Source organism: Malania oleifera, chromosome 6 (assembly GCF_029873635.1).
Source record: "Malania oleifera isolate guangnan ecotype guangnan chromosome 6, ASM2987363v1, whole genome shotgun sequence".
NCBI classification, from domain to species: Eukaryota; Viridiplantae; Streptophyta; class Magnoliopsida; order Santalales; family Ximeniaceae; genus Malania; species Malania oleifera.
Genome location: NC_080422.1, coordinates 11,297,653 through 11,322,765, shown reverse-complemented (window position 1 = coordinate 11,322,765; position 25,113 = coordinate 11,297,653). Strand labels below are relative to the sequence as shown.

Sequence of the window (25,113 nt, the reverse complement as noted above, 5' to 3'; positions counted from 1 at the left end):
ATTGGGTCTGAGGAGGTCTGGATTTAATTAGGTAATGAGCTTGGTTTAAATGAGCTGAGTTAGTTTAGGATTTGGGTTGAATGGATATTGGGTTCAGCTTGGATTTGGACTATTATTGGGTTAAGGAATATTGGGTTGGTTAATTAGGCTAAGTTAAAACAAATAGGTTAAAGGGTTAGTTGACTTGGACTCGAGTCAAATTGATTCGGGTCCCTGGGTCAGGTTTGGGGTTTCATGGATCGAGTTTCTTAAACCTGGGTTCTCAAATCGAATGTTTGGGATTTTAGGCCAAGTTGACGCAAATCTTTGTGCCTTTCAACTTAGGTTTTAGTTAGGGTATTTTGACTCAAAATTTTGCGATTGTAAAAGACTAGGTTACGGTCTTTCATTTTGGGCTTTCAATCTTGGGTTCAAATTTTAACTAAGGGTTTTTTTTAAAAAAGGTTGAATAGAGAATAAAGTCAGTACTCAAATCAATATTGGCCAATTTTTTAGAAATTAATTCCAATTTTGCAAATTAAACACATTTTAAAATTCTGCAAATTGATTTTATCACACAATTCTCCCTATTTCTCAACAATTCTACAACATTTTCTTAATCAAACACATTTCATTAAAATGACCAAAACCACATGCATACATGAAAAATTAAAGGTACTTAATTACCTCTTAGTTTTTTCCTCTCCAGTCACTATCTTTATCAGCAGAGCTCTCCCTTCTTTAAATTCATCTCATCTAATTCTCTTATGCTCTCTATGCTACTTCTCAACAACTCTTAGCTACTCCTGTTTCTTTGAGGAGTTTTGACTTTTCCAGTGGTAGTGGAAATCAACTCTAGGAATCGGAATTAAAATGATTTTCATACCCAAGGTTTGTTTTACAGTAATCTTATTCTGATTCCCATTCCATGCAAGAATGGAATTTTCCTTTTTACCTATATTTTGGTTCCTAATTTTTACTCTATAATCAAATTCTGATACCTAAAAGCACAGTATTTATTATAATATGATAATTTATATTAATATAAGTATAGTATATATTACATAAATTTTAAAAATAATATTAATGTTATGATATCATTATTAATATTTTAAATTTTATGATATATTTTAATATAAATATTAAATCATCATTATTAATATTTTGTGTTATGTATAATAATGTTACAACATATAAAAAAAATTAATGGAGCTATATTAAATGTTAAATATTATAATATACTTGTAATATGATTATTGATTTATCATATTATTATTTTTAATCTTAAAAATAAATAAAATAAAATTGAATATTTATTATCATCAATTATAAATTATAATAATAAAATTTAATAATAATATAGTATAGAAAAGTATTTAATAGTTGCACATATGTGTTATAATATAATATTATATGTAATATAATAAGATATATACTATATAAATATAAAAAATAATATTAATCTAATACTATATATAATATAATATAATATAATATATTACATAAATCTTAAAAAAAACATTAATGCTATAACATCATTGAATATAAATAGATAATAATGTTTTTAATATAAAATATCTTAATCATTATTATTGACCTTTTGAGTCTGATCTCTGTTTTGATGCTAACAAAGTACTCATATATCATGTATTCATTTTGTGTTTTTTAACAGGTTTATGATTTAACACACAAATGAGGTAAAGGAGAAATGGAAAAGCGAAGGAGTTAAAGAACAAACTGTCCGGCGTATTCCATAAAGAACTAGAAGAGTAAAAGAAGAAGAAGAAGACATTTGATTTGATTGTAAATTCATTTTTGTTTCATAATTTGGTCTATAATAATGCATTTCATGCATGGTATCATGATAAAGCTCAGATGACCGTAGACAGACCTTAGGGCACCTAAACTTTAATCAAAAAATTTTTTTCATAAAAAGTTAAAATCAAACAAGGATTTTTGAAATATCTTTAGGGTCAAAATTGGGGCAAAAACAGGGCTAAAATTAATTTTACAAAGACTTCGGTCGACCGACATTGCATTTTTAGGCTTAATTAAAAAGTCTAGGCCGACCGACCACTCATGTACTTAAACTCTCGATTGACCGAACCTGCCGCGTGGGGCGGTTCTTTATAACCTCGGCCAACCGAACCAAAATGAACATATTGATTGGTGCAAAACTGCAAGTGCACAGTATTATAATTTTATAATATAGTGATGTGAAGGGTATCGTCCTCAGGGATTGATGTCTTAATTTTACCAAATACTGAAATTGTACTAATCCTGATTTTATTTAGAAAGATTAATAATTTTAGAATGCGAAATTGAAATAAGGCTACTTTAAATAAACTATTCAACGGAAAATAAAACTGGTTGCCACGTATCAAATTAATGAGGATGAAAACTTCTAAGAAACTGATTTCACCTAGTTTCTCACTATGTTTTACTCATCTAGCTAATTCGACCTCATTTTCTCTATTTGTTAGCAAATCTCCATTTTTTTTTTTTTTCAAAAACCTCTTTGGATAGTCAATCGGAACCTATTCTTGTTTATTATTTAACATAAGAGTATACAAATTAATAATGCAAGATCACAATAAGACCCTCGATTTTTTATGCTACGTAAGTTCATACAAGTCTTTCAATCTCTATATTTACCTATGCTGAAATATCCTAGATCTATCCTATAATTCCCCCTTTCGGTCGAAAATCACAAGAACAACATCTAATTAATGGTCAGTTAATTAAAAGCATTAAATGTAGAATAACTCAAACAAACATTAAAAAAAACTACTTCAGATTAGCATCGAAGACAAGCATAGTTTAAAACTGGGCTACATCGTTTTCCTAGAAAACAAAAATTAGCTTATGTCGAAAATTAAATAAAACATAAACGTTTTCACCATGCGTTCTTTTATTTGGAGAGTAGAAAAAAAAATCAACACCCACAGCGCGCCACGAACACCCTGAGCACCATTGTTGTTCGCTGCTCTCCAGTTCCTGAAAAGATTTTTATTTTTCAGCGTACCGCCAACCACCATTGTTGTTCGTTTCTTTCATCTCTGCAGCACCCCCAAAAGAAACCAAAAAATATCTCCCCAGAGCTGCTGGTCCCCCCCCCCCCCCCCCCCCCGCCTTTTCGAAAGAATTCTCTTTTTCTTTTTTTACAGCACAGCTGCCTCCCTCTTTTCACGGCCTCTTCCCAAAAGATTCCTCCAAAACCCTATTTTCCTCCCCTTTCCTTTGTGCCTCACACCCTTAAGGGATTTCAAACCCTATCTTCCTTTTCTGTGTGGTGCGGCCCCCTATTTCTCCAAAAAAAAAATTCTTTATAAAAACCCCCTTTTCCTTTCCACCAATCCCCTTCTTTCTTGAAGCCTCCTATCCATCCAAAATCCATGCAACGCACCTAGAAAGATGACCCGGCTGCATGGCCGGGTCACATCACCTTTTATATATTGTTAACTTTTTCTTTTCTTTTCTTTTTTCAAAAGCACACAGTCTGTCCTCCACTTTCAAACCATATTTCTACCATAATAAAACTTGTATCTCTCAAAACTGAAAACATAAAAGTTGTAGAGCTCTTTCTTGGCTTTCCACATCATTTTTAATTATCTTTATTGGAGCTTGGACAAGAAAGTTACGCCTAGTTTATGAAGTAATGCCGAAATAGTCCATAAAAACAGCGTATGGTAACTTCACGTCCGATTTTGACCTTGATGCAGTTAGTATTTCTCAAAATACAAAACATCAAAGTTGTATAGGGTTCTCTTATCTTTCTATAGTATCTTGAATCATCTGAATTGGAGCTCGTATAAGAGAGTTACACACAGATTACGAAATAACATCGAAAACGACCTTTCTTTGCGTGCATGGCTCGGCTTCCAAAATTATCCTGCAATAATAAAATATGAGTGTCCACAGATTTTCAACAAAAGTAGGCTAATTTATCTTAAAATTATCTGGTGAGTTTGATGATTAAAATATTACACAAAATCAGGAATTTTAATTAAAATTATAATCTTGATGCATGAATTTAAATGCATAATTACGCAACTGTGGCGTATAATCACATATCGTCCATGGTCGCCCGACCGTTCGGCGGAATCTTTTCAGCATCCTCAAACAACCAACTAAATGAACTAAAAATAGCCCCGGTCGACCGAACGTACGAAGATTTGGAAATCGTCCTTAGCACGGCCGACCGGCCCTGTGCTCAACTGACCAAGTCTCATATATTTTTGAATATCTTAGAGGGCTCAACCGACCGACCCTTTAAGTCAATCGACCAAACCTCTCAGGTTGCCCAAAATTTTTAGCGCTAAATAGGGTTATTTTTTAATTAAACATTTCTAAAAATCCCCACCAAGTCCCTGACGGATCGATTTTCTTGGAGACTCTATATATACCCCCTTCATAAGCAAGATTAGTAACGAGATTAGTCCAAGAGTCTTCTCTAATTTTTATGCTTAATTTTTACTCTCTTTCTCACTTTCATTTGAAAAATCTTCCTTGAAAGAGAGCTTTGATTCATTTTCAGTTTGGCATTTATTTATTATTGTAAGCAAAATACTCTCACTTACATTTTATTTTGAAAATCAATTTTTGAGAGTATAGCTAAAGGTTCTCCCATATAGTTTTCTTGATAAATATTTTTGGGAGAAACTTCATATAGGCTTGTGAATCTTTTGCACACTCTTTGCAAGATTCAAAAGCTCATTTGTTTTATTAGCAAAAAATCTTTATGAGCACAAGCCTTCACTTTCCTTGAACTTTATTTGAAAAATTATTTTGGGAAAACTTCTTGGGATATTAAAAAGAGAACCTTAAGCATATTTTCATTTATAAACCTTTACTTGAAAGGTTTCTCATTGTTATTATTGAGAAAATTATTTTTCACACTTTTTGTTTTGATTGAAAAAATATTGTTGTGAAAAATACACATACTCACTGAGCTCAATTCATATCTGCGTGAGTGCATCTAGTGCTTATTGTTATACACATCTGCTTAGTGAAGAAGCACTTTATTTGTACGTAAATTTTTATATCTGTTGTATTCTCGATGTGTGATCGTCGGAAGAGGATTACACTGGCTTGTAACGTGCACCGGATAGACTTAGACCTGGTTAAGAAAGTCTTAAACTAGTTCAGACCTAGTTATGAGAACTAGGAGCACCATCCTGTAAGTTGTAGTTGTAGGTTGGGGTTAACCCTGTAATCTAATCTGAGGTTTTCCTCACCCAGTAAGGAAAGGAGGTTGTAACCTGTGTTGCTCCACCTATAAGTGAGCATTAGTGGAATCCTTAGGCTGGTTAGCTAGAGACGCAGACGTAGGCACAGTTGCCAAACCTCGATAATATATCTCGTGTCACTCCTTCTCTTACATTATTTAATTTCTGCACTTATGCTTACATTTTAACTGCTATGAATGATTAGAAATTACTGAGATTGCTTTAATTGTTTAAATATTTGCTCAGTTAAATATTTGTGGATATTGGGTTTGCTTAAAAAGACCCTAAGTTGTGTAATACTGATTGCGATTTGAATCTAACCTAAGAGAAATTTTTAAAATCTCCAATTCACCCCCCTCTTGGGAATACACCATTCTCATCAATTATTATTTATATACAATAGACAACACAACCAAGCCTTAGTCCCACTAAGTGGGGTCGGCTATATAAATCCTTTTTCGCCAATTTATGTGATCATGGACCATTTCTTTTGATAGATTCAAGGATATTAAATCCTTACTCACTATCTCCTCCCAAGTTATTTTAGGTCTACCCCTACCCCTTCTACTGCCCCTCACAGTAATTAAGTCACTCTTCCTCACATGTGCATTATAAGGCCTACGTTGCAAGTGTCCATACCATTTGAGTCATCCCTTCGCTATCTTATCTTCTATAAGAGTTACACCTAACTTACCACAAATATGTTTATTTCTTAATTTATCTTTCAATGTTATACCACTCATCCATCTAAGCATTCTCATCTCGGCAACTTTTACTTTTTGGATATTATGTTTCTTCATCGCCTAACATTTTGATCCATATAGCATAGCTAGTCTTATAGCTATCCTATAAAACTTCCATTTCAATTTTAAGGATATTCTACGATCACATAGCACACTTGAAGCACTTCTCCATTTTAACCAACCTACTTTAACTCTATGCATTACATCATCTTCAATTTCTTCTTCAACTTGCATAATAGATCCAAGGTATCAAAATCTACAAGTGCTATTTATTTCTTCATCATTAAGCTTAACTTTGTCTCCAATATTCCTTCTATCATTACTAAAATTACATGGTCATATATTCTATTTTATTTCTACTTATCCTAAAGTCTATAGATTCCAAAGCTTCTCTCCATAATTCTAACTCAGCCTCTACTCCGTCCCTAGTTTCGTCAATTAATACAATATCATCTGCAAACAACATACACCATGGAACCTCATTTTGAATACTCTTAGTAAATTGGTCCATCACTAAAGCAAAAAGATAAGGAGTCAAAGCAGATCCTTGATGTACACCTATAGCAATTGGAAATTCTCTAGTTTCTCCATCTATAGTTCTTACACTAGTCATTACTCCATCGTACATATCCTTAATGACATCGGTATACCTACAACATACACCCTTTTTTTCTAAAACCCAACATAAAACTTCCCTAGGTATCCTATCATATGCTTTCTCAAGGTCAATAAATATCATATTGGACCTCAAATTCGAAGGAAGTCAATTTTCATGGTGTAACGGCCAACAAGGTTTGAGAAGAAGTTGGGCGAAATTGGATAGGGTGCTGATTAATAATGTTTTTTTCTATAAAATATGGTGAAGCTAAGACTTCTTTGTTAAAAAGAAATACTTCAGATCATTCTCCTATCTTATTACAACTGTGTGCGAATATGGAGAGGTATGGGCCAGCGCCTTTCAGGTTTTAGAACATGTGGACGTCACATGGGGATTTTTTGGAAATGGTTGAATCATCTTGGAGAGAACACATTGTGGCAGATTCAGGATTGTGTAAATTGGCGGGTAAATTAAAAAGACTAAAACAAAGGCTTAGGGTGTAGAATAAACAAACTTTCGGTCATGTTGGTAGTTTCATTCGAGAGTTCGAGGAAAGGGTGAAAAAATATGAGAATTTACAGTAGACAAAATACTCGGAATCAGTTGAAGAAGAGTTCTTTATTTCTAAGGCTGAATTGGAGGTTTGGTATAGAAGGGAAGAGGCTAGATTGGCGCAACAAGAAAAGATGAAATGGTTGATAGATGGGGATCAGAATTCAAAGTTTTTCCATGCTGTGATTACACAAAAAAGGTGAAATTCTTGTGTTAATTCAATGACGCTTCCTGATGATTCGGTGTTGGAAAATATGTAGATGGTCTATGATGGGGCTGTGAAGTATTTTGAGCAATTCTTGGGACAAAATAGTTCAATGCAAAGGTTAAACCTAGAAGATATCATCCATTCGGTAGTTTCTAAGGAGTCTATAGGTCAGCTGAGGGAAGAACCGACTAAGGAGGACGTTTATGAAGCTGTATTGTTTATTTCTATGAACAGTAGTCCGGGTCCGGATGGGTTTGGGTCTTCTTTTTATATTACCTATTGGAAGATTATTAAAAATGATGTGATGGATGCGGTAAAAGAATTCTTCAAATGTGATATGTTGCCTCGGTATTTTTGTTCCTATTACATAGTGCTTATTCCTAAGGTAAAGGATCCTCATTCTTTTGACAAATTTTGGCCGATAAGCCTTTGTAACATTATCTATAAAATTTTCTCCAAAATCCTTGTTGGTAAGCTTTCGTTGGTGATGGGCGATTTAATATCTTTAGAACAAGGTGCTTTTGTGAAAGGGATGAGTATTTTTAAAAATATAAAGCTTACTCAAGAGATGACAAAATTATTACATAGGCGGGCGAGAGGAGGAAATATAATGCTAAAGCTTGATATGAGCAAAGCGTATGATCGAGCGGAGTGGCAGGTGGTAGATCAGATTTTTTAAGCTCTTGGTTTTCCAAATTGGTTTTGTAAGTTGATTCAGAATTGTATTTCCACTCCATGGTTTTCTGTCATGATGCATGGCACTTATAGAGGTTTCTTCAAGTCAAAAAGGGGATTGAGGCAAGGCGATCTGTCGTCGCCGTATATTTTCATCATCATGGAAGAAATTCTTTCTAAATTAATTAAAAAAAAATTGGCTGAGAAGCGGATTTTACCATTTGCACACCCGTGTGGTGCACCTATTATATTGCATTTAATGTACGCGGATGATATTGTTATTTTTGCTAATGTTGGAAAAAAATCTGTTAGTCAATTAGTGGAGGTGATTAAGGAGTATAAAAACTAAACTGGTCAAAGGGTGAATAAAGATAAATCAGCTATTTTGTTCTCAAATAAGTTGGGTGTTCAGAGGAAAGGAGAAATTCTTCAAGAGACGGATTTTATTGAGGGTAAATTTCCATTTACGTATTTAGGTGTGCCAATAGTGGATGGTAAATTGAAAGGCTGTCATTTTGACCCTTTAATCCAAAAAATCAGTAAGAGAGTTGTAGGCTGGAAAAGTAGACTATTGTCTCAAGAAGGTCGTCTTGTTTTGTTGAGACATGTGCTTTCAAGTATGTCATTGCATCTATTAGCTGTTCTAAATGTACCGAAACTGGTAATTAAAAAGATTCAAGGTATGTTTGCTTCTTTTTTCTAGGGATTTAAGGATGGAAAAGAAAAAATGAAATGGAGGACTTGGAAGAAATTGTGTGTTCCTGTGGAGGAGGGAGGCATAGGAGTAAGGGACATTTCGGAAGTGCAACGGTCTTTGTTCATGAAGTTTGGTTGGCATTTATTAACTCAAAATTCTTTATGGGCTAGATTTTTTAAAGTTAAATATGTCAAAGGAGGACATATTGCTCTTTGCAAATCGCATGGATCGGATTCATCCTTTTGGAGGAAAGTTCTGTAGGGTATGCCTGAACTGTTAAGTAAATCTAAGTGGAAGGTTAGAGAAGGAGATGTAAAATTGTGGTATAATAAGTTTCTAAATTCGGGACCTCTGTTTGCAGATTGTTCAAATGGTGCACATTCTCATATCAAATTAAAAGATTTGGTTATCAATGATGCGTGGGATATGGAAAATTTGCAGAAGATTCTGGGGTTTAGTAAAGCGAATAAAGTCATGGAAAAGGTGAGAAATCTTAGAAATTCTTCGAACATTCTGTTATGGCTCCCGGAAAAGGATGGTTACTTTAAAGCAAAATCCGCATTGGATTATCAAAGTTAGAGCTCCAAATTTTGATTGGGCTAAGTGGGTTTGGAACAAATGGTTACCGAAGAAAATTTCTATCTGTATGTGAAAGGCTGCTTTTGAGTGCCTAAGTGTTGATGAAAAGGTGAAAAGGGTGGGGGTTTCACTTGTTTCGGCGTGTAATTGTTGTGAGATGAGGCAATCAGAAGATTTGGAGCATGTGTTAAATAAGAGAGACCTTGCTTCTAAGCTTTGGAGGAAGGTTTCGGTGGAGGTAGGTGTTCCTTTCCCAAGGCAACAAAGTTGGAAAGAAAGAGTCCAAATGTGGTTTAATAGGGCTTCCAAGTTCTCTCAACTGGGTTCATTGATGGGTTTGATTCCTTGTTTAGTAGTTTGGAGGTTGTGGAGAAGGAGATGTGTGGCTAGAATGGGAGGAAAATTAGAGAGTAGTACTAATGTGTGGCTCTCCATTAAGTATTGGGTGGGGGTTTTGAGTAGGAACATGACAGAAATGGTTCAGTTAAAGGATGCTGATTTTCGGGTATTACAGAATTTGGAAGTGCAAATTGTGAATAAAAAAATTAAAACTATGCAAAGTGTGAGATGGCTAAAACCGAGGCAAGGGAGGTTGAAACTAAATTTGGATGGGAGCAATATGGGAAACTCAGGGCCGACGGGTGGTGATGGCATCCTTAGAGACCATACAGGTTCTTTTGTGATTGGTTTTTCAAAATATTTTGGTTATTGTTCAAATAATGAAACTGAATTGAGAGTTGTATTGGAGGGAATAAAGATTTGCAAACATTTGGGCCATACATGTATCAATATTGAATGTGATTCGAATATTGTAGTTAATTGGATAAGAGCTAGGAAGTGCTCCTTGTGGTATTTGTGGGATTTTTGGGAGCAGCTTATTGGTTTATTGGAGGGAGTTGATTTTTCGATAAATCATTGGTATAAAGACAGGAACAAAGTGGCAAATGTTTTGGCTCGACAAGGTGTTATAAGAAGGAATAGTTTGTTTACAAATAGTAGTCAACTCCCTAGAGTTTGCAATGGTTTGTATAAATTGGAGAAGATGGGAACGGCTTATATGAGGTATGTTTAACTAATTTCCTTTTGGTTTTTGCTTATGCTTTATGATGTTTATCTTTTGTTTTATTTTGTTGCGTGAAGTTTGTTTTGTAGGTCTTGTTTTGTTTTGTTTTGTTTAGACTTGTAATCCGATATTTGGCTGGATGTTAGGTTTGTTCTTTGGGAGGTTTTTAACGTGTTGTCTTTTGTTATCTCCCATTGATTGTCTTGTAACCACGATATTCTTTCGCCAAAAGTGAGGGGTTATCAATAAATAATTGGAGGTGTCGTCCTTCTTTTTAAAAAAAAAAAAAAATGCAAGTCTCTCTTATTTTCCCTAAACTTTTCCATTAATCTTCTTAAAAGATAAATAGCTTATGTGGTAGATCTCCCAAGCATAAAACCAAATTGATTTTCTGAGATCTTCATTTCTAACCTTAATCTTTGTTCAACTACCCTTTCTCATAGTTTCATCGTATGACTCATAAGTTTAATTCCACGATAGTTATTACAATTTTGAATATCTCCTTTATTTTTGTATATAGGTATTAAAGTATTTTTCCTCCATTCATTTGGCATTTTCCTAGTTTTTACAATTGTATTAAATAAATTAGTTAACCATATAATTCCGTTATCACCCAAGCTTTTCCAAACTTCAATTGGGATGTTATCTGGTCCCATAGGTTTCCCATTTTTCATATTTTTTAGTGCAAACTTAACTTCGTTAACTCTAATTTTGCAAATAAAACTTATATTTTTAGTCTTTTCCTCATTTGACAATTTTAAGTTTAAGCCTTCTATTTGGTTTTCATTAAACAACTTACTAAAGTAACTTCGCCATCTTTATTTAATATCTTCGTCCTTAACCAAGACAATATCTGTAACACCCCGACCCCGAGGGGCCTGGGATATTAACTTTTTACTACTGATTTACAGCGGAAGCAAAATAAACTCAATTTTTATTAAACCAGAGCACTAATATTCCATGTTACAATCATTTATTTCAAAAGAAGACAAATTACACAAATATAAATATCTGAAACCATACTAATATTTCTAATAAATCTTTATTTTTCTAATCCCCACCCGCATGCTTGTTAAGCCTGATTTCTGACATGTCCTTCAGAGTTATCTGAAATAAAATATGATTGGGGTGAGACGACGCTCAGTAAGTAAATAAGATTATTATTAGTGTGTGGCTAAAATGAGCTTTTAAAGAATTTCGTAAAACAATATTTAATACTATAACTTCAAGACTGCTTTTAGAATAGATATAAATTTAAAAATTTCTGCATAAAACTTTTGTCATCAATTTCAACAGTAAATTTTTATAATCATATATTATAACTGTTAAATTAAACTTTTAACTTTAAAACTGTAAAAACATTTAATGATAAACATACATATACTTTTCCTTATACGTTTTCCTTAGATCATCATTTAAGTACCAAAATGATCCTTTTCACGTAAACTTACACTTTTCCTTCAAATCATCAGTAACTTTGTACACGTAATTAAATATGTATAAACATATATTGTAAAAACCACCCTTAGGCCTGTTTGCCGTAAGTCATGTTTACCCCCATGACTGGGTTGTGCGGTCCGAAGACTGGACTTAGCTGGCTGGCCGACCAAACTAAATCAACGTACGTAAACTTTAAGTGAGATTTTCCTTATTAAGTCCTGGTCCGGAACCAGGTGTGCACTCAGGAGAAATCCACTAACATAAATAACCACTCTGTAAACAATGTGGGTGCACTCTGATCCGTATAAACTTTAAGCTGCGGTACCGAGCATCTGTAACTTTGAACTTTCGTTGCCATAAGGGGTTTTAAAATCATCTTATTATAATTTATGCAATTTAAAATAATATCGTGAAAATCTCATCTTTACTCATATTTTCATAAAAAAATGTAACGTAAAAATAAACTCATGCCACACAATTTTTGTGTTAAAAATATATATAATTTTATTTTTGAATAGAAATAAATGCTGAAAATTTACCCGAGGGGATTAGAACATTTCTTAACCCAAATATAGATGCAAGTATATTAAAAATAGAACTGGTATAATTAAATATGCGTAAAAATAAACTCATAGAAATTTTGTGGAACTAAGTAACATAATTAAAATTTACGTACAAAATAAACTCGGGTATGAATTTAAAATAAAAAGAAACTAACATAATCAAAATTTACTTACCTTCTTCTTTTACCGTGTGCTACGAACACAATAACTATCTTTAAGATATGAGATCGGAAAGAGTGGGTGAGTGAGAACTTACTCAAAATTCTCACTCCACCACAAATTCTTTCACTCACTAATCTTTCTCTTCCTTAGAAAATTGTTGTGAAAAATGAAGGTTGAGAGTTCCCTATTTATAGGAAAATTTTGGGAAAGAAATGGAATTTATAAAAGTGTGGGGAGATTGGTGAAATTATAATTTTTTAAAAATTAAAGAATGGGCAAGGGATGGGCAAGGTATGGGTTGAGTATGGGATAGGGATGGAGGCCATGTGGGAGTGCTTGCCACCATTCCCACTAAATAATTTTTTTAATTAATTATTTACCTAATTAATTAATCAATAACTTAATTAATTATTCTATTATTTTATTATTTTTTTTTCTAATCATTATTATCATTATTATTATCATTGTTATTAATTTTAAACTACTTTTAGTATTTATTTATTTTATTATTTATTTTTGAACAAGAATTAAATTTAAATTTTAAAAACTCATGTGGGCCCCACATGGTCTTGTGGGCCCCACACAACTTCGAGACCCGAATGGATCCTACGTAACTCGAATAACTCTTATACGATTTTATGCATCCTACATAGCTTTGAGACTTGTGAAAACCTCCATACGGCTTCGGGACTCATGTGGGCCCCGCATAGGATACCTATATTATTATTTTATCATATATTTCTACAAATTATATCAGTTAAAACATTATTTTATGTACTTATTTACGTATATAAACAGTGTCTTGTGGCTCCGGGACTCATGTGGACCCCACATAGTCTTGTGGGCCCCACATATGATACCTATATTATTATTATCTTATTATGTATTTCGACAAATTATGTCTGTCAAAACACTATTTTATGTATATATACTTATTTACGTGTATAAATAGTGTCTATCCTGTTTATCCTATGAAATTCCATTTTGACCAGGCCGACCTCCAGGGAGCGACTGAGCCGCAATGGTCTCTGAGCACTCGCTAAGACAAGGTCTTTCTTAGGCATCAAACATAGAATCAAGGACCCTACAGAAAAACACTTCTATATTGATATTAACTTAATGACCATTTTTATTTTATTATAATTATGCTTTAATCGTATATATATTTTTGGGTTATCACAATATCATCCTTACTTTTAAACATTTTATATTTCCTAAGTCCTTGTTCTTCCTTTCTCTAGTTTTAGCAAGTTTAAATATATCTCTTTCCCCTTCTTTTGTACATAATATATCATACAAACTATTAAATGATCTATATTTTAGCTTTACTAACGGCCCCTTTTGCATCTTTTCTTGCCTCCTTATATTTTTCAAAGTTATCTATGTTTCTATATTTTTGCCACGTTTTATACGAAATTCTTTTTGTCTTTATGATTTTTTGTACATTTTATCCCACCACCAACTCTTTTTGTTATTCGAGAATCTTCTTTTTGATTCACTTAAAATTTTTTTTGCTATCATTTTAATAGCGCTAGCTAATCTATTTCAAAGAGTATTTGTATCTATCCCATCCTCTAAGGTCCAATCCCCATCTTTGATCATTTTATCTTTAAATTTTATTATATTTTCTCCTTTTAGGTTCCACCATCTAGTTTTCCTACACTAGTTTATTTTATCATTTTTCTTCCATTTTTTAATACATATATCTAACACTAAGACTCTATGTTATGTGGTTAGGCTTTTAGCTGAAATAACTTTACAATCCTTGCATGATAAACGATCTACCCTCCTAGTTAAAAAAAAAAATTCTATTTGACTTCTATTTTGTCCACTTTTAAAGGTTATTAAATGTTCTTCTCTTTTCTTAAAGCAAGTATTCATTATACTGAAATCAATTATTATTTATATGATATATAATAATCTTATAACACATAAAAAGTAATAGAATGGTATTAAATTATAGAACACAATGATATAATTGTGGTTATTGTTATGAATAACCTTAAAATAAAATAAAATAAAATATTAATGATTAATATAATTAATAAAAATTTATAGTAATAATTTTTAATAATGATATAATACTTAAAAAAGAATAAGCTACTATTGTATAATAAAATATAATGCTATGGTGGTTTTTTATTATATTATTATTTTATATTAAATAATAAATTATGTTATAGTGTTATAATACATGAGATTTTTGTTTACATTTAATAAATTACATATTAAAAATAATACTTATAAAATATAATATTAATAATAGTTATAATAATAGTTATAATAATAATAATAATAATAATAATAATAATAATAATAATAATAATAATAATAATATGCAAGTTATAATCAAATACATAATTATCAAAATGACTTTATTGTAAAAAAAAATATTTATTATATAGATTAATAAAATAATAGTATGTAATAATTGCATATTTATAATGTTATTATTCTAGATTAAATTAATTGAATAAATTTTTTATACTATAATGTTATTATAATTTATAAATTAAACTCATTTCCAATTCCTATGTTTATATATATATATCTCAAGTACTATAATACAATTTTGATTCTAATTTCTTGTTGAATCAAACCTACTAGAGGAATCTGACATTCGTTCGCTACATTGGTATAATCTTGCCTTGTCTTTTTTAGCTTCTTAGCCTCGCCATAGTTTTTCATTTCTCAATTTTTCCTTCCCCCACCACTTCTTTGGAAAACTCTATTTATAGGCTAGAGTGAGAACCACCAATTTAACTTTGATTGATCAATCAAATTTAAAACAAACTAAATGATTTTTTTTTTATTTACTAATTTGATTGATCAATCGAATTTAAAACAAACTAATTGATTTTTTTTTCATTTACTAACTTGATTGATCAACGGAATTTAAGACAAACTAATTGATTTTTTTTCCTTTTTTTTTGATTTATTTACTAACCTATTGCTAACTGAAATTTCTCTAATGATCTAGGCCACCAAAATTTTCATTTTTATTTTTTTTATTGTAGTAATAAATTTTACAAAAGTAGCTTTTACTAAATAAAGTCAAGACAAAATAGGGTTGCTGAAGGTGATCTGATTTAATTTCCATTTATTGAATTAATTCATCTAGTGAAATATTTGAGAAAGAAAGGAGAACAAAGCTGCTGATCCAAATGAATATGATCTGAATTCAAATATAGCATCCATAAAAATCCAGCAATAACAATACATGCCTAAATAATCAGACTCAAACTCTCAAAATATACTAAAACTAGCTACCAATGTTCATCTCTGATGAATAAATCATATGAAAAGAAAATGCTCAGACACAGGATTCCAACACCCGGAATCCGACGCAAACGCAAAAGAAGTCGAACCAGCGCAATGGATCGACTGCAACCACCATAACCCAAAATGGCTAAGGTGCTCACAGTACCAAAGCTCCGAGGGCGGCAATAAGAGCCATTGAAACTGGAACCATTGTCTCTGAAACTATGGCCCCTGAATTCGAAAGAGGTGACGGTGCAGGAGACGCTGAAAAATAAGGCTCAGTTGGAGGAGCTGTGGAAGGAGGAGATTGTGAGATTGGGCGCGGTTCCATCACGTCCACCAGCAACCGCTGCCCGTTCTTGCAGTGGTTTGCAGTCCCACTCACGAAGTAGATCGGTCCAGGCTTGTCGAGCTTGATGAGGCTGTTTCCATTGCTGTAGGCAGCGATCGGCTTGGATGTGTTGCAGTGGTAGTAAGCCCATTTATCCACTACGAGAACCGAATCATTGCTGTACTCGAAACCTACACAAATAAATGACCAAAAGAATGATCTGAAAGTCCTTTTTTCCAGCACAATGACTCTAGCTCTAAATCACATATTTCTGTTAAAAAATGGATCTTGATAAAACCCATATATTGTTCATCATTATACAACCAAATACAGTACACAAACTTGCATATATTCGTAATCAGCAGAATTCATAGAATTTCGATAAACAAACTTCATAAACTCCAATACAACCACAATGTAATCGATCTAAAACTCACGCAGAGAATCTCCAACTTGGAATCTGTTGCGGGAAGCCCACAGAGAATACATGGCCGCCTCGTTTTCGGCGGTGGGCTCCCTCCAGCCGTCGGCATCACCGACTTTGAAGTCTTTCGCAGCACAGACTCTGGCATTAATGGCGGCAACGATCATTAAACTAGTACAGAGGAGGGCCAGAACAGAACCCATGCTCGTGTTCTTCCTCATCTTCGATTCTCTCAAAAGGGTCTGTTGAAGCTGCGGAATTCTCAGATCCTCAGATCAATGTGATGATTAAACTAAATGTGGTTTCAAGCTCCTTCTGAGATGCATATATAGATATCAATAGAAATAGAGCGATAGAGATAAGAGATAAACGTATAGAGATAGTGAGAGAGAAGAGAGCAGAGCAGAGTTCGGATTTTAAACTTTGAAATTTAAAATTTGGCGGTTAATAGCGGTTACGGGGGAGAGGTAGTTCCGGGCACGTCCCTGAGAAAGTGCCGTTAAGGGAGGCCGTTGAGGAATGGATGGGATCAAGCGAGATTTGAAATTTGGAGGGAGGGACGTCTGGTGATGACACGTGTAGTTAGGTACCCCAGAGGGCTAGGATTGCGTGTGTCATGTAGTCCTGTAGTTATGCCACGTGTATGGGTGGATGAATGAACGGTCTGTGATCAAACCAGGTGGATTACTAACTTGTAGGCTCTTGTGATCTTGAATAAAATAGTTTGATTTTGGATTACTAACTTGTAGGCTTTTTGAAAATATTTTGTTGATAAATCTGAAATTGCAAATGGAAAGGATTTGAATCTTAATCTCTTAAATATCTCAAGTAACTAAAAAAAAAATTATGAAACTTTATATAAGAACTTAAAGCCCCATTTGGAATTTAGAAAATATTAAGGAATCCATTTTTTCATGTTTGATTATTAAGAAAAGTGAGAAAGAAAATAAAATACTTACCAAATTTTTGTATAAATTTTTGTTTTACACATCATTCATATTTAGTTTTTCCTAATTTTTAGTTATATTAAAATAAACTTTCATTTTTTTTTATAGCATTTAATAGAGAAGGAAAATATAAAAAAAAAATGAGTTTTCTTCTTATTTTCCTTTCCATTCCTTTCTTCAAGCAGAACTCTTGATCCAAACGGACCCTAAGTGGTCTTCAATTCTCTTTTCTCTTAAATCATTTTTAAATAATACTCTTAATTTACAAATTACTTTATGAGTATAATATTTACGTCAATACATAAGTAATTTAATATATTATCTTTTATTTTAAAATTTAAATAAATATTTTCAACTTCCCATTATCTAATTTAAAAAATTAGGCTCACGCTTCAAATTTTAAACAAATCTTTATAACTTCTTTTTATTTTTTAGAAAAATGGTAAATCAAAAGAAGTGAACAATAATTTTTTTTTTTTTGAAAAACATATTTTTTTTAATAACGTGTCGCTTGCAAAGAATAAGCTAATAGGTTACTTTGATTTTGAAATATATATATATATATATATATATATATATATATATATGTAATTAGTGTTTATTGTGCCTTTATATACTCTTTTGATTATTTATTTGAGTCTAATAATAATAATAATAATAATAATAATAATAATAATAATCCTGCACTTTAATATTTACAATAGGTATTTAAGTTCAAGAATTTTGTTGCCAAAAATTTTGGAATATTCTTGGCAAGTGAGATATTTAAAGGACCATTTTCACGATTCTTCAAAGCTCAAACATTCACCTCGAAGAGTATTAAATGACCAATAGTTGCAAAATTATATGAAAATTAAAAAATTCAATAGAATGTTGGAGAACTCAGAATATTGTGCTGACTCACCTTTTGAGACTTTTCTCTACATCATAAAGAGAAAAATCTTATTCATTCTTTATTTTCTCTTCTTCAATGAATTTCTATGTTACATTTGGTGATAATTTGGGTTGAATGTGTGAGAGTTTTTCTTTTTCCCTCTTTTATCTTTTTTGAAAAGTTAAGAACCCATTAGGGTTTTAAGGAAAATACCTTCATATGATTGGGGTTGAGAACTCATTAAAATTATATTTGGCAATTTATGTATAAACAATGCATGTGTAATAACAATTATCAACGAAGAAAAGTTTGAGTCGAGCTCTTTGGGACCACATATTGAATTACTTACACGCTTTCACACTTTTTAGGCTTGTTTAGTGAAAGGATCTAAGATAAAGTAGTAACTTTTCATGCACATTCAATTTAAGATTTGTAAGACATTACATAAACTTCTTTAAAAAGTTCAAAAGGTTTGGAGCTAAAACTTATTTTAATAAAATGTAATACAAAAATTGTATTGAGTTTCATGTAAATTCACATAAATTCAAATCTAAAACTCAAAATATATATTCCCAAATATAACCTAAAAAATTGTAAAGCCCACATATACTTGTACGATTACTGAGACTATTTTTAAAAGAAATCCAAAATACATAATAAGAACAAAAATGTGATTTTGCATGGTACTAACATTTTTGTTTTTTTTTTTTACATTTAATTGTTTTTGAATAAAATTTCCTTGCTAATATTATTCAGGAAAGAGAAAACTACACGGAGATTGGTTTTATTTTCTTCTTTAAGAGGAAAAGAAGAGGTAAATAATGACTGTCATTAGATTCAGAAATGGGGGGAGGGCTGACACCTTGTGCACTGAGTGCAGCATTCCGGCAAGAGAGTGGAAAATGCCTATGCAGTTGAAACTGGAAAATCAAAATTACAAAATCTCAGCAATTGCCCAATATGCTAGGGCACCTGGCTTGTCCAAGATGAAACAAGATTGGCACCAACAAAAACATGAGGGATACAAAATTTAACTCAGGAGAATACAATTATTTGGATACAACCCTAACTAGTACAAGGTTAGCCTTCTTTTAAGGCTAATGATGCCCATCTCAAGAGCTTGGGTCAAGATTTATCGAACACCACGCCTTTGTTTCTTGGCAAGGAATCTGGGAACTGCTCATGCATTCTTCAGAGTTGGCTATGAGATGTGTGCAGGTCAGTGACAAAATGGGATACGCTCAACCTGGAAAGGAAGGGCAAAAGTTAGAACTAATTCCTCATATGACAACACTAAACTTTCAGAGGTGCAGAAAGTACTTTAAAACAGCATTGTTTTCATTGTTAGGCCCCTCCTTCCCCCCAGAAACAGTGAAAACACCAAAACCATTGTGCCTACCAAAATCCCAAAATGGAGAGTTGGGTGGGCAGAATTATCCAAAAACATATGAAACAAATATCATTGGTCCATGAAAACTAGTTTCTAAACAAGCAATAAGCTCAAGGGTAAGTAGTTTTTGCAAATTTCCGACTGATACTCGCATCTAGTGGTCCCAATTTCATCAAGATGTCAATCTCTAAGTTGCTGTGCCTTGCGCCATGCACCTATGTCAAAGTGCACCCCCTATAGACAAAAATATGAATATACAACAACATTTAATATAATCCTAAAGCACGAACTGCAAGATACAAAGACGTAAAAATTTTCCATTTAATCCAATATATAGACAAAACAGTACATAGAACACAACATATGCACCTGACAGAAGCTTCTCTGGGCAAATTGCTCATACACTGCTCCCTAGTGTGGCTACCTTCCGGTTCATTAATTCTTGGAACTGTTTACGCTTGGCAGCCCTGATATCAAGTATGCTAGGAGGACTTGGCTTGAGGGAGCCATAAACCTCTACTAGTTGAAAGAAGTCTTGTTTGGTCAGACTTTTCTTTCGAACAAGTTCATCAACCACCGCATCCATGAGCCTTCGGTTTTGCTGCAGGATCTGATGTGGAAAATTCACGCGATTAAATGGTTGCAAAACGTTTGCTAGTAACTATTTCTTCCACATAATTCAAAATACCTCTTTTGCATGTTCATAACACATCTCTATAATCCGACATGCTTCCAAATCAATTTCCTGATGAATGAAATTTGCAAAAAACAACGCATAAGATGCACAGTCAATCCCATGCTTGACCATAGAGAGAAGCAGAAACAAATTTTTTTTTTCTTTTTCAAAATTTCTTAGTCCCAATAGAACAAACATTCTATTCCGTTTTTAAGCTAGATATAATAAATTTCAAATGCTTCAGACCTGCCACTACAAAGTTCTGGTATTTTTTAAGCAATTAAGATTATGTTTTAACTATTGTATGGAGAGAGAATAGTATGTGGGGGCCAGGGAAGGGGATCAAGGAGAGATGGTGTCATTCCAAGGCAAATGACCACACAAAAATTTTGTGTTATTCCAACCAGCATGAAAAAACAAAGAATACATATTCCCATGGCAAGATCTGGTAATAGCCACTTATTTTCTTTTCCAGATTAGTAGGAATAACACCATTTTGTATGGGTACTTAACCTAAAATGACAACTGTCTCACTCTCTGTAAACTATTATATCACTATACAATAGCTACTCTATTCCAGTCTTATTCCATTCAAGTAATGTAACATAAATTTAACATCCACATTCAACCTTACATTCCACATTATCTGTCATAGGGACACTTAATTATGAAAAATTATGTGAAATGTACGAGGCAATAACTTGGACTGCATATAGGCCCGTGTCTTTCAAGTTTGAAGGAATTTCATAATTTCAGCAAACATAATTGATGCCAAAATGAAATTTAAGGCATTGAGCAGAACTGAAGAAGTAAGAAGTATCAGAGTGAATCCATACATCAATTCGATCAGCAACCCAGAAGTCAGATAATCCATGATATTTCTCAGAAAGCCCACCAAGAACAAAGGTTCGTGCTGCCGATCTAGCATTATCTGCAGTTTCTGCCCATATTGTGCTTAACTGGAATTTTGAAGTGCATCAGGGATTCAATTGCACCAGCTCAGGAAAATGAAATTCGAAAGGAATTATGAAAAATTCTGTATCCAGACATCTTGGTCTCAAATCCTCATAAACAATGATATAAAAATCTTGGAACAGGCCAGGAGGTAAAACTCTCAAAATACTAACCGGCAAGCAGCCAACGATGCAGTAATTTTAGAATGAAAAAACACAATAGTAAGGCAATAATCATTGAAGATAAAGCAATCACACCTCAAAAATAAATTCAAAACAAAAGCATAAATCATAAAAAGAAAGAAAGAAAAAAAAAGAATTTCAAATTTCTCTGAAAAAGGTAACTAAAATGATCAGCTATTTAAAAAAAAAAAAATTGATCATATCAAAGCATGTGATATGGATAGCTAACAGATCAAACCTGCAAAAAGACACGGACAAGGTAGGTAACATACTTAAGATCATGTTTGGGTGTGTGTGTGCAAGATAAGTGTCAACAGGGTTGAAGAGTATCTGACACAAGTCCAACTTGTAGAAGTGTTTATGTTACATAAATTAGTCATTAAGATAGTTTTACGTGTTCTAAACATACTTTTAAGTGCTGCACTCTTGCTACAAGCAGAAGAAAAAGTAAGAATAGAAGTCAATTGCCTTCTTTTCGTTTATCTTAATTCTAGTGAGAAAAAACCATCACTGAATATGTTAATTCTAAAAATTGTTTTACTTGCAAATTTTCAACAAAAATAGTTCATAACAACTTTAGTTTTTATCAACATTAAGTAATATGCTATTGCGCATGAAAATTTTTAGATTTTACACTTGGTATAATAAAGTATTGACTCAAAATATTGTAAGATGCATTTTCCAGAAAAAAAAAAAAATGATACGATTTCTATTCTTAAGAACTGATAGAATGTCAATGCCTAGAATAGTTGAAAGTGTCTCCACCTGCTCTATCATGTTAAAGCAGTGGAAACACTTGAACAAGATCCAAGGAGGAGAATTATCAATATAATTACTAAATGCTGATGAAAGTTCAATAAAAATGTTATGCAAAAATATTTAGATAATACAAGCGCAAAGTCATTCAGAAATCAGAATAACTCCAATTGGTGCAAAAGAGCACTCAGACAGATATTTCACATGCATGTGCTAGCACACACAATTGAGTAAAATGATTTCATACCTGACCCTCACCATGCCAAATCTCATCAGCTGCACGTGGTGCTAACTGGACAGTGATATGATCCAGAAGGGATTGGCGACTGCATGCAGTTTAACAAAAAATGAAGTAAAGAAAAAAAGGAAAGGAGATAATGGAGAAGGTGTATCAACTGCATTTTCAAAATAGCTATTAATAGAGCTTTTAAAAAAAAATTAAATACTCCACGCAGGACATTGCCTTTTCAGAGCCCTGCATTATTATCCTCATAGTAGCAGTAATGCTGTTATTATTTATCCCCATTGCAATAATTTATTATTACTTATTTGTGTTGGAATTATAATTATCACTAAAACCAAATGTTTTAAAAAGCAAAATCGAGGCTCACCTCAAGATAAGGCATGCCCAAAACGCCCTAAGGCCTGGTCTAAAATATGGAAGTCCTGAAAGGCGATCACATAATTTTGCGGACCTAATAACCGCCAGGAGCATATCAATATGCGGTCAGGAGTGGCAAAATTCCGGACCCCAGGTCAGAGCAAGCAAAGAAGTAGTTTAAAAACAACAAAGAGGAGGTTCAGATGGTAGAAAGATGCCAAAATATAAGGAACTCTAGGAAAAGAAAAGAGGCTCAACAGGAAGTCTTATGTCATTTAGTGGTTAGTACTATCACTCCAGTCATAGCAACATATCGGCTCTGATTTTAGTACTGAGGTAGGCCAGGCAGACTACAGAACAGAGGGACCATAGGGAATGGAAAAGGATTGAATGCCAGCCCATACCCATGATGTGTGGTGAGTTATTGCCCCAATTATTGAGAAACCATCTGATTGTGCCAATACCCACAACACCGGCACACCCTTCTTATATGATGCCAACGCCAAATGCAAGTACCATCTGGGGTGCTAGGGCATTTGATTGAGAATTATGGCCAATTAAGAACATAGTACAGGTGCTAAGGGAAGCAAAATTTCTTGACTTTGGTGACCACAAAAGCCCTAGGTACATTTGTGCTTTCTAGGGTTGAGGCTTAAGCATTTTAGATTTTTGAATTTTAAATTAGATTTGGTTAGCAAATTAGGGCTATCAACATTTTGTTAAATGTTTAAATAAAAATATCATAGAAAGTTCTAATCTAAGCAAATCTCAAAACTCTCGAACCTAAACTTTTTCAGAACAACTGATAGTTATGTTACTAGTGTCAACGGAACAGCAAAACAGCAAAGCAAAAGATTTCTTTCCTTACTTCAGCCCACATTTATTTCCTTATATTCAATTCATTATTTTGTACAGTTTGCATATATTTAGTTTACATGTATGGGGCTTGACAGATTATAGTTTACTTGTATAGGGCTAGAATCATGCTAGACCTTATTTACTTTCCATGTATTGCATTCTTGTAAAGTCTGTATATAATATACAGAACTCAAGGCCAATTTCATTCAGCCATTCACAAAATATTTGACATGGTATCAGAGCCAGCCGAATGCTAGGTTTTTTTTCCCCTTCGATTTTTTGTCTTCTTGGTTTCGTGGCTGTTGGGGTTTTATTTTCTCTTCTGGAATTTTTTTCTCTGTTCCTTTGGTAATTCTGCAGCTGCGTGGCTGTCGGCACAGCAGGTTTCTGGGTTGCCATTTATTCCTCCACTTTTCGTCCTTGTGATTCTCGGCAAGCAGGCAACAGTTTTCTGTTGTTTGTGACTTTCGGCAAGCAGGCACAGCAAGTTTCTGGTTTGCCACTTATTTCTCCAGTTTCTGTTGCTGTTTGTGACTCTCGGCAAGCAGGCAACAGCTTTCTGTTGCTGTTTCTGGCACTTATCTTGGCACAGCAGGTTTTTGGTTCAAGATTTAATTTTTAGTGCAGTTTTCTGGTTCTAAATTTAATTTTTTAGTGCAGGGAGGTTGTTCTTGGTTTTTCTTTGTACCTGTGCTGTTTATTTTGGGCTTCTAGACTTTCTGGTGGTCTGTTTCTTTCGGCACAGCCTGTTTTTTTTTGTGCTTCTCGATTTTTTCCATTATTTAGCATGGACTCCGCACCTGTGTGCGCCAAGTTACGGGCAACAATTATTCTATGTGGACTTTTCAGTTTGGACTTTGCCTGAAGGGAAAAGATCTTTGGGGTCATATTGATAGCACGGATTGTGCACCCAATCCTGATAAATCCAAGGAGTCCACAGCTTGTCCTTCATGGGCTGTGCTTGATGCTCGGATTATGTCTTGGCTTCTTGGCTCGGTTGAACCACATATTGTCTCCAACTTACAACCTTATCACACCGCTCAATCTATGTGGACTTATTTAAAAACAGTTTATCATCAAAATAACGGTGTCTGTCGTTTTTAGTTAGAGCATGCGATTACCATGTTTCAACATGACAATCGTTCCACCCAAGACTATTATTCGGGGTTTCTAACTCTTTGGAATGAATATTCTAATCTGGTAACTGCGGATGTTCCTATGGCTTCTCTTCCCATTATTCAACGTTTTCATGAGACTAGTCGTCATGATCAGTTTCTTATGAAACTCCGCCCCAACTATGAATCTGTTCGCTCGCCTCTGCTAAATCACTCTCCTGTTCCTTCTCTGGATGTTTGTTTTGGTGAGTTACTTC

General features: G+C 33.3%; 2 protein-coding genes across 5 annotated transcripts in view; both read right to left on the bottom strand.

Moving 5' to 3' along the window:
* Positions 1-15,854: 15,854 nt before the first annotated feature.
* Positions 15,855-16,782, bottom strand: LOC131157156 (early nodulin-like protein 7). The gene is made up of 2 exons (XM_058111076.1): positions 16,517-16,782; positions 15,855-16,270 (listed from the first exon to the last, which is right to left on the bottom strand). Exons 1-2 carry the CDS (start codon positions 16,722-16,724, stop codon positions 15,906-15,908), a joined length of 573 nt encoding a protein of 190 aa, XP_057967059.1. The 5' UTR covers positions 16,725-16,782; the 3' UTR covers positions 15,855-15,905.
* A 2,352-nt stretch (positions 16,783-19,134) lies between these two features.
* Positions 19,135-25,113, bottom strand: part of LOC131157155 (probable inactive ATP-dependent zinc metalloprotease FTSHI 2, chloroplastic) — a 38,201-nt gene continuing 32,222 nt past the window's right edge. The window contains exons 8-13 of one of the 4 annotated variants that reach the window (XR_009137233.1): positions 22,530-22,608; positions 21,227-21,349; positions 20,403-20,459; positions 20,084-20,324; positions 19,645-19,948; positions 19,135-19,570 (exon numbers count right to left, since the gene is read on the bottom strand). Coding sequence is in view for 2 of the 4 variants with exons in the window: in XM_058111075.1 (XP_057967058.1) it covers positions 20,112-20,324; positions 20,403-20,459; positions 21,227-21,349; positions 22,530-22,608 (472 nt within the window). In the remaining 2 variants the exon portion in view is untranslated. Of the gene's footprint in view, positions 19,949-20,083; positions 20,325-20,402; positions 20,460-21,226; positions 21,350-22,529; positions 22,609-25,113 lie in introns of all 4 variants that reach the window. The other 3 variants (XR_009137232.1, XM_058111075.1, XM_058111074.1) reach the window with 3 other exon arrangements.

Bases quoted from the DNA above. Each gene is read 5' to 3' on its own strand.
- LOC131157156 (XM_058111076.1), bottom strand. From the start codon at position 16,724: ATGAGGAAGAACACGAGCATGGGTTCTGTTCTGGCCCTCCTCTGTACT. The intron at 16,271-16,516 runs GTGAGTTTTAGA...TTATTTGTGTAG, and splicing joins CCAAGTTGGAGATTCTCTGC to GTTTCGAGTACAGCAATGAT.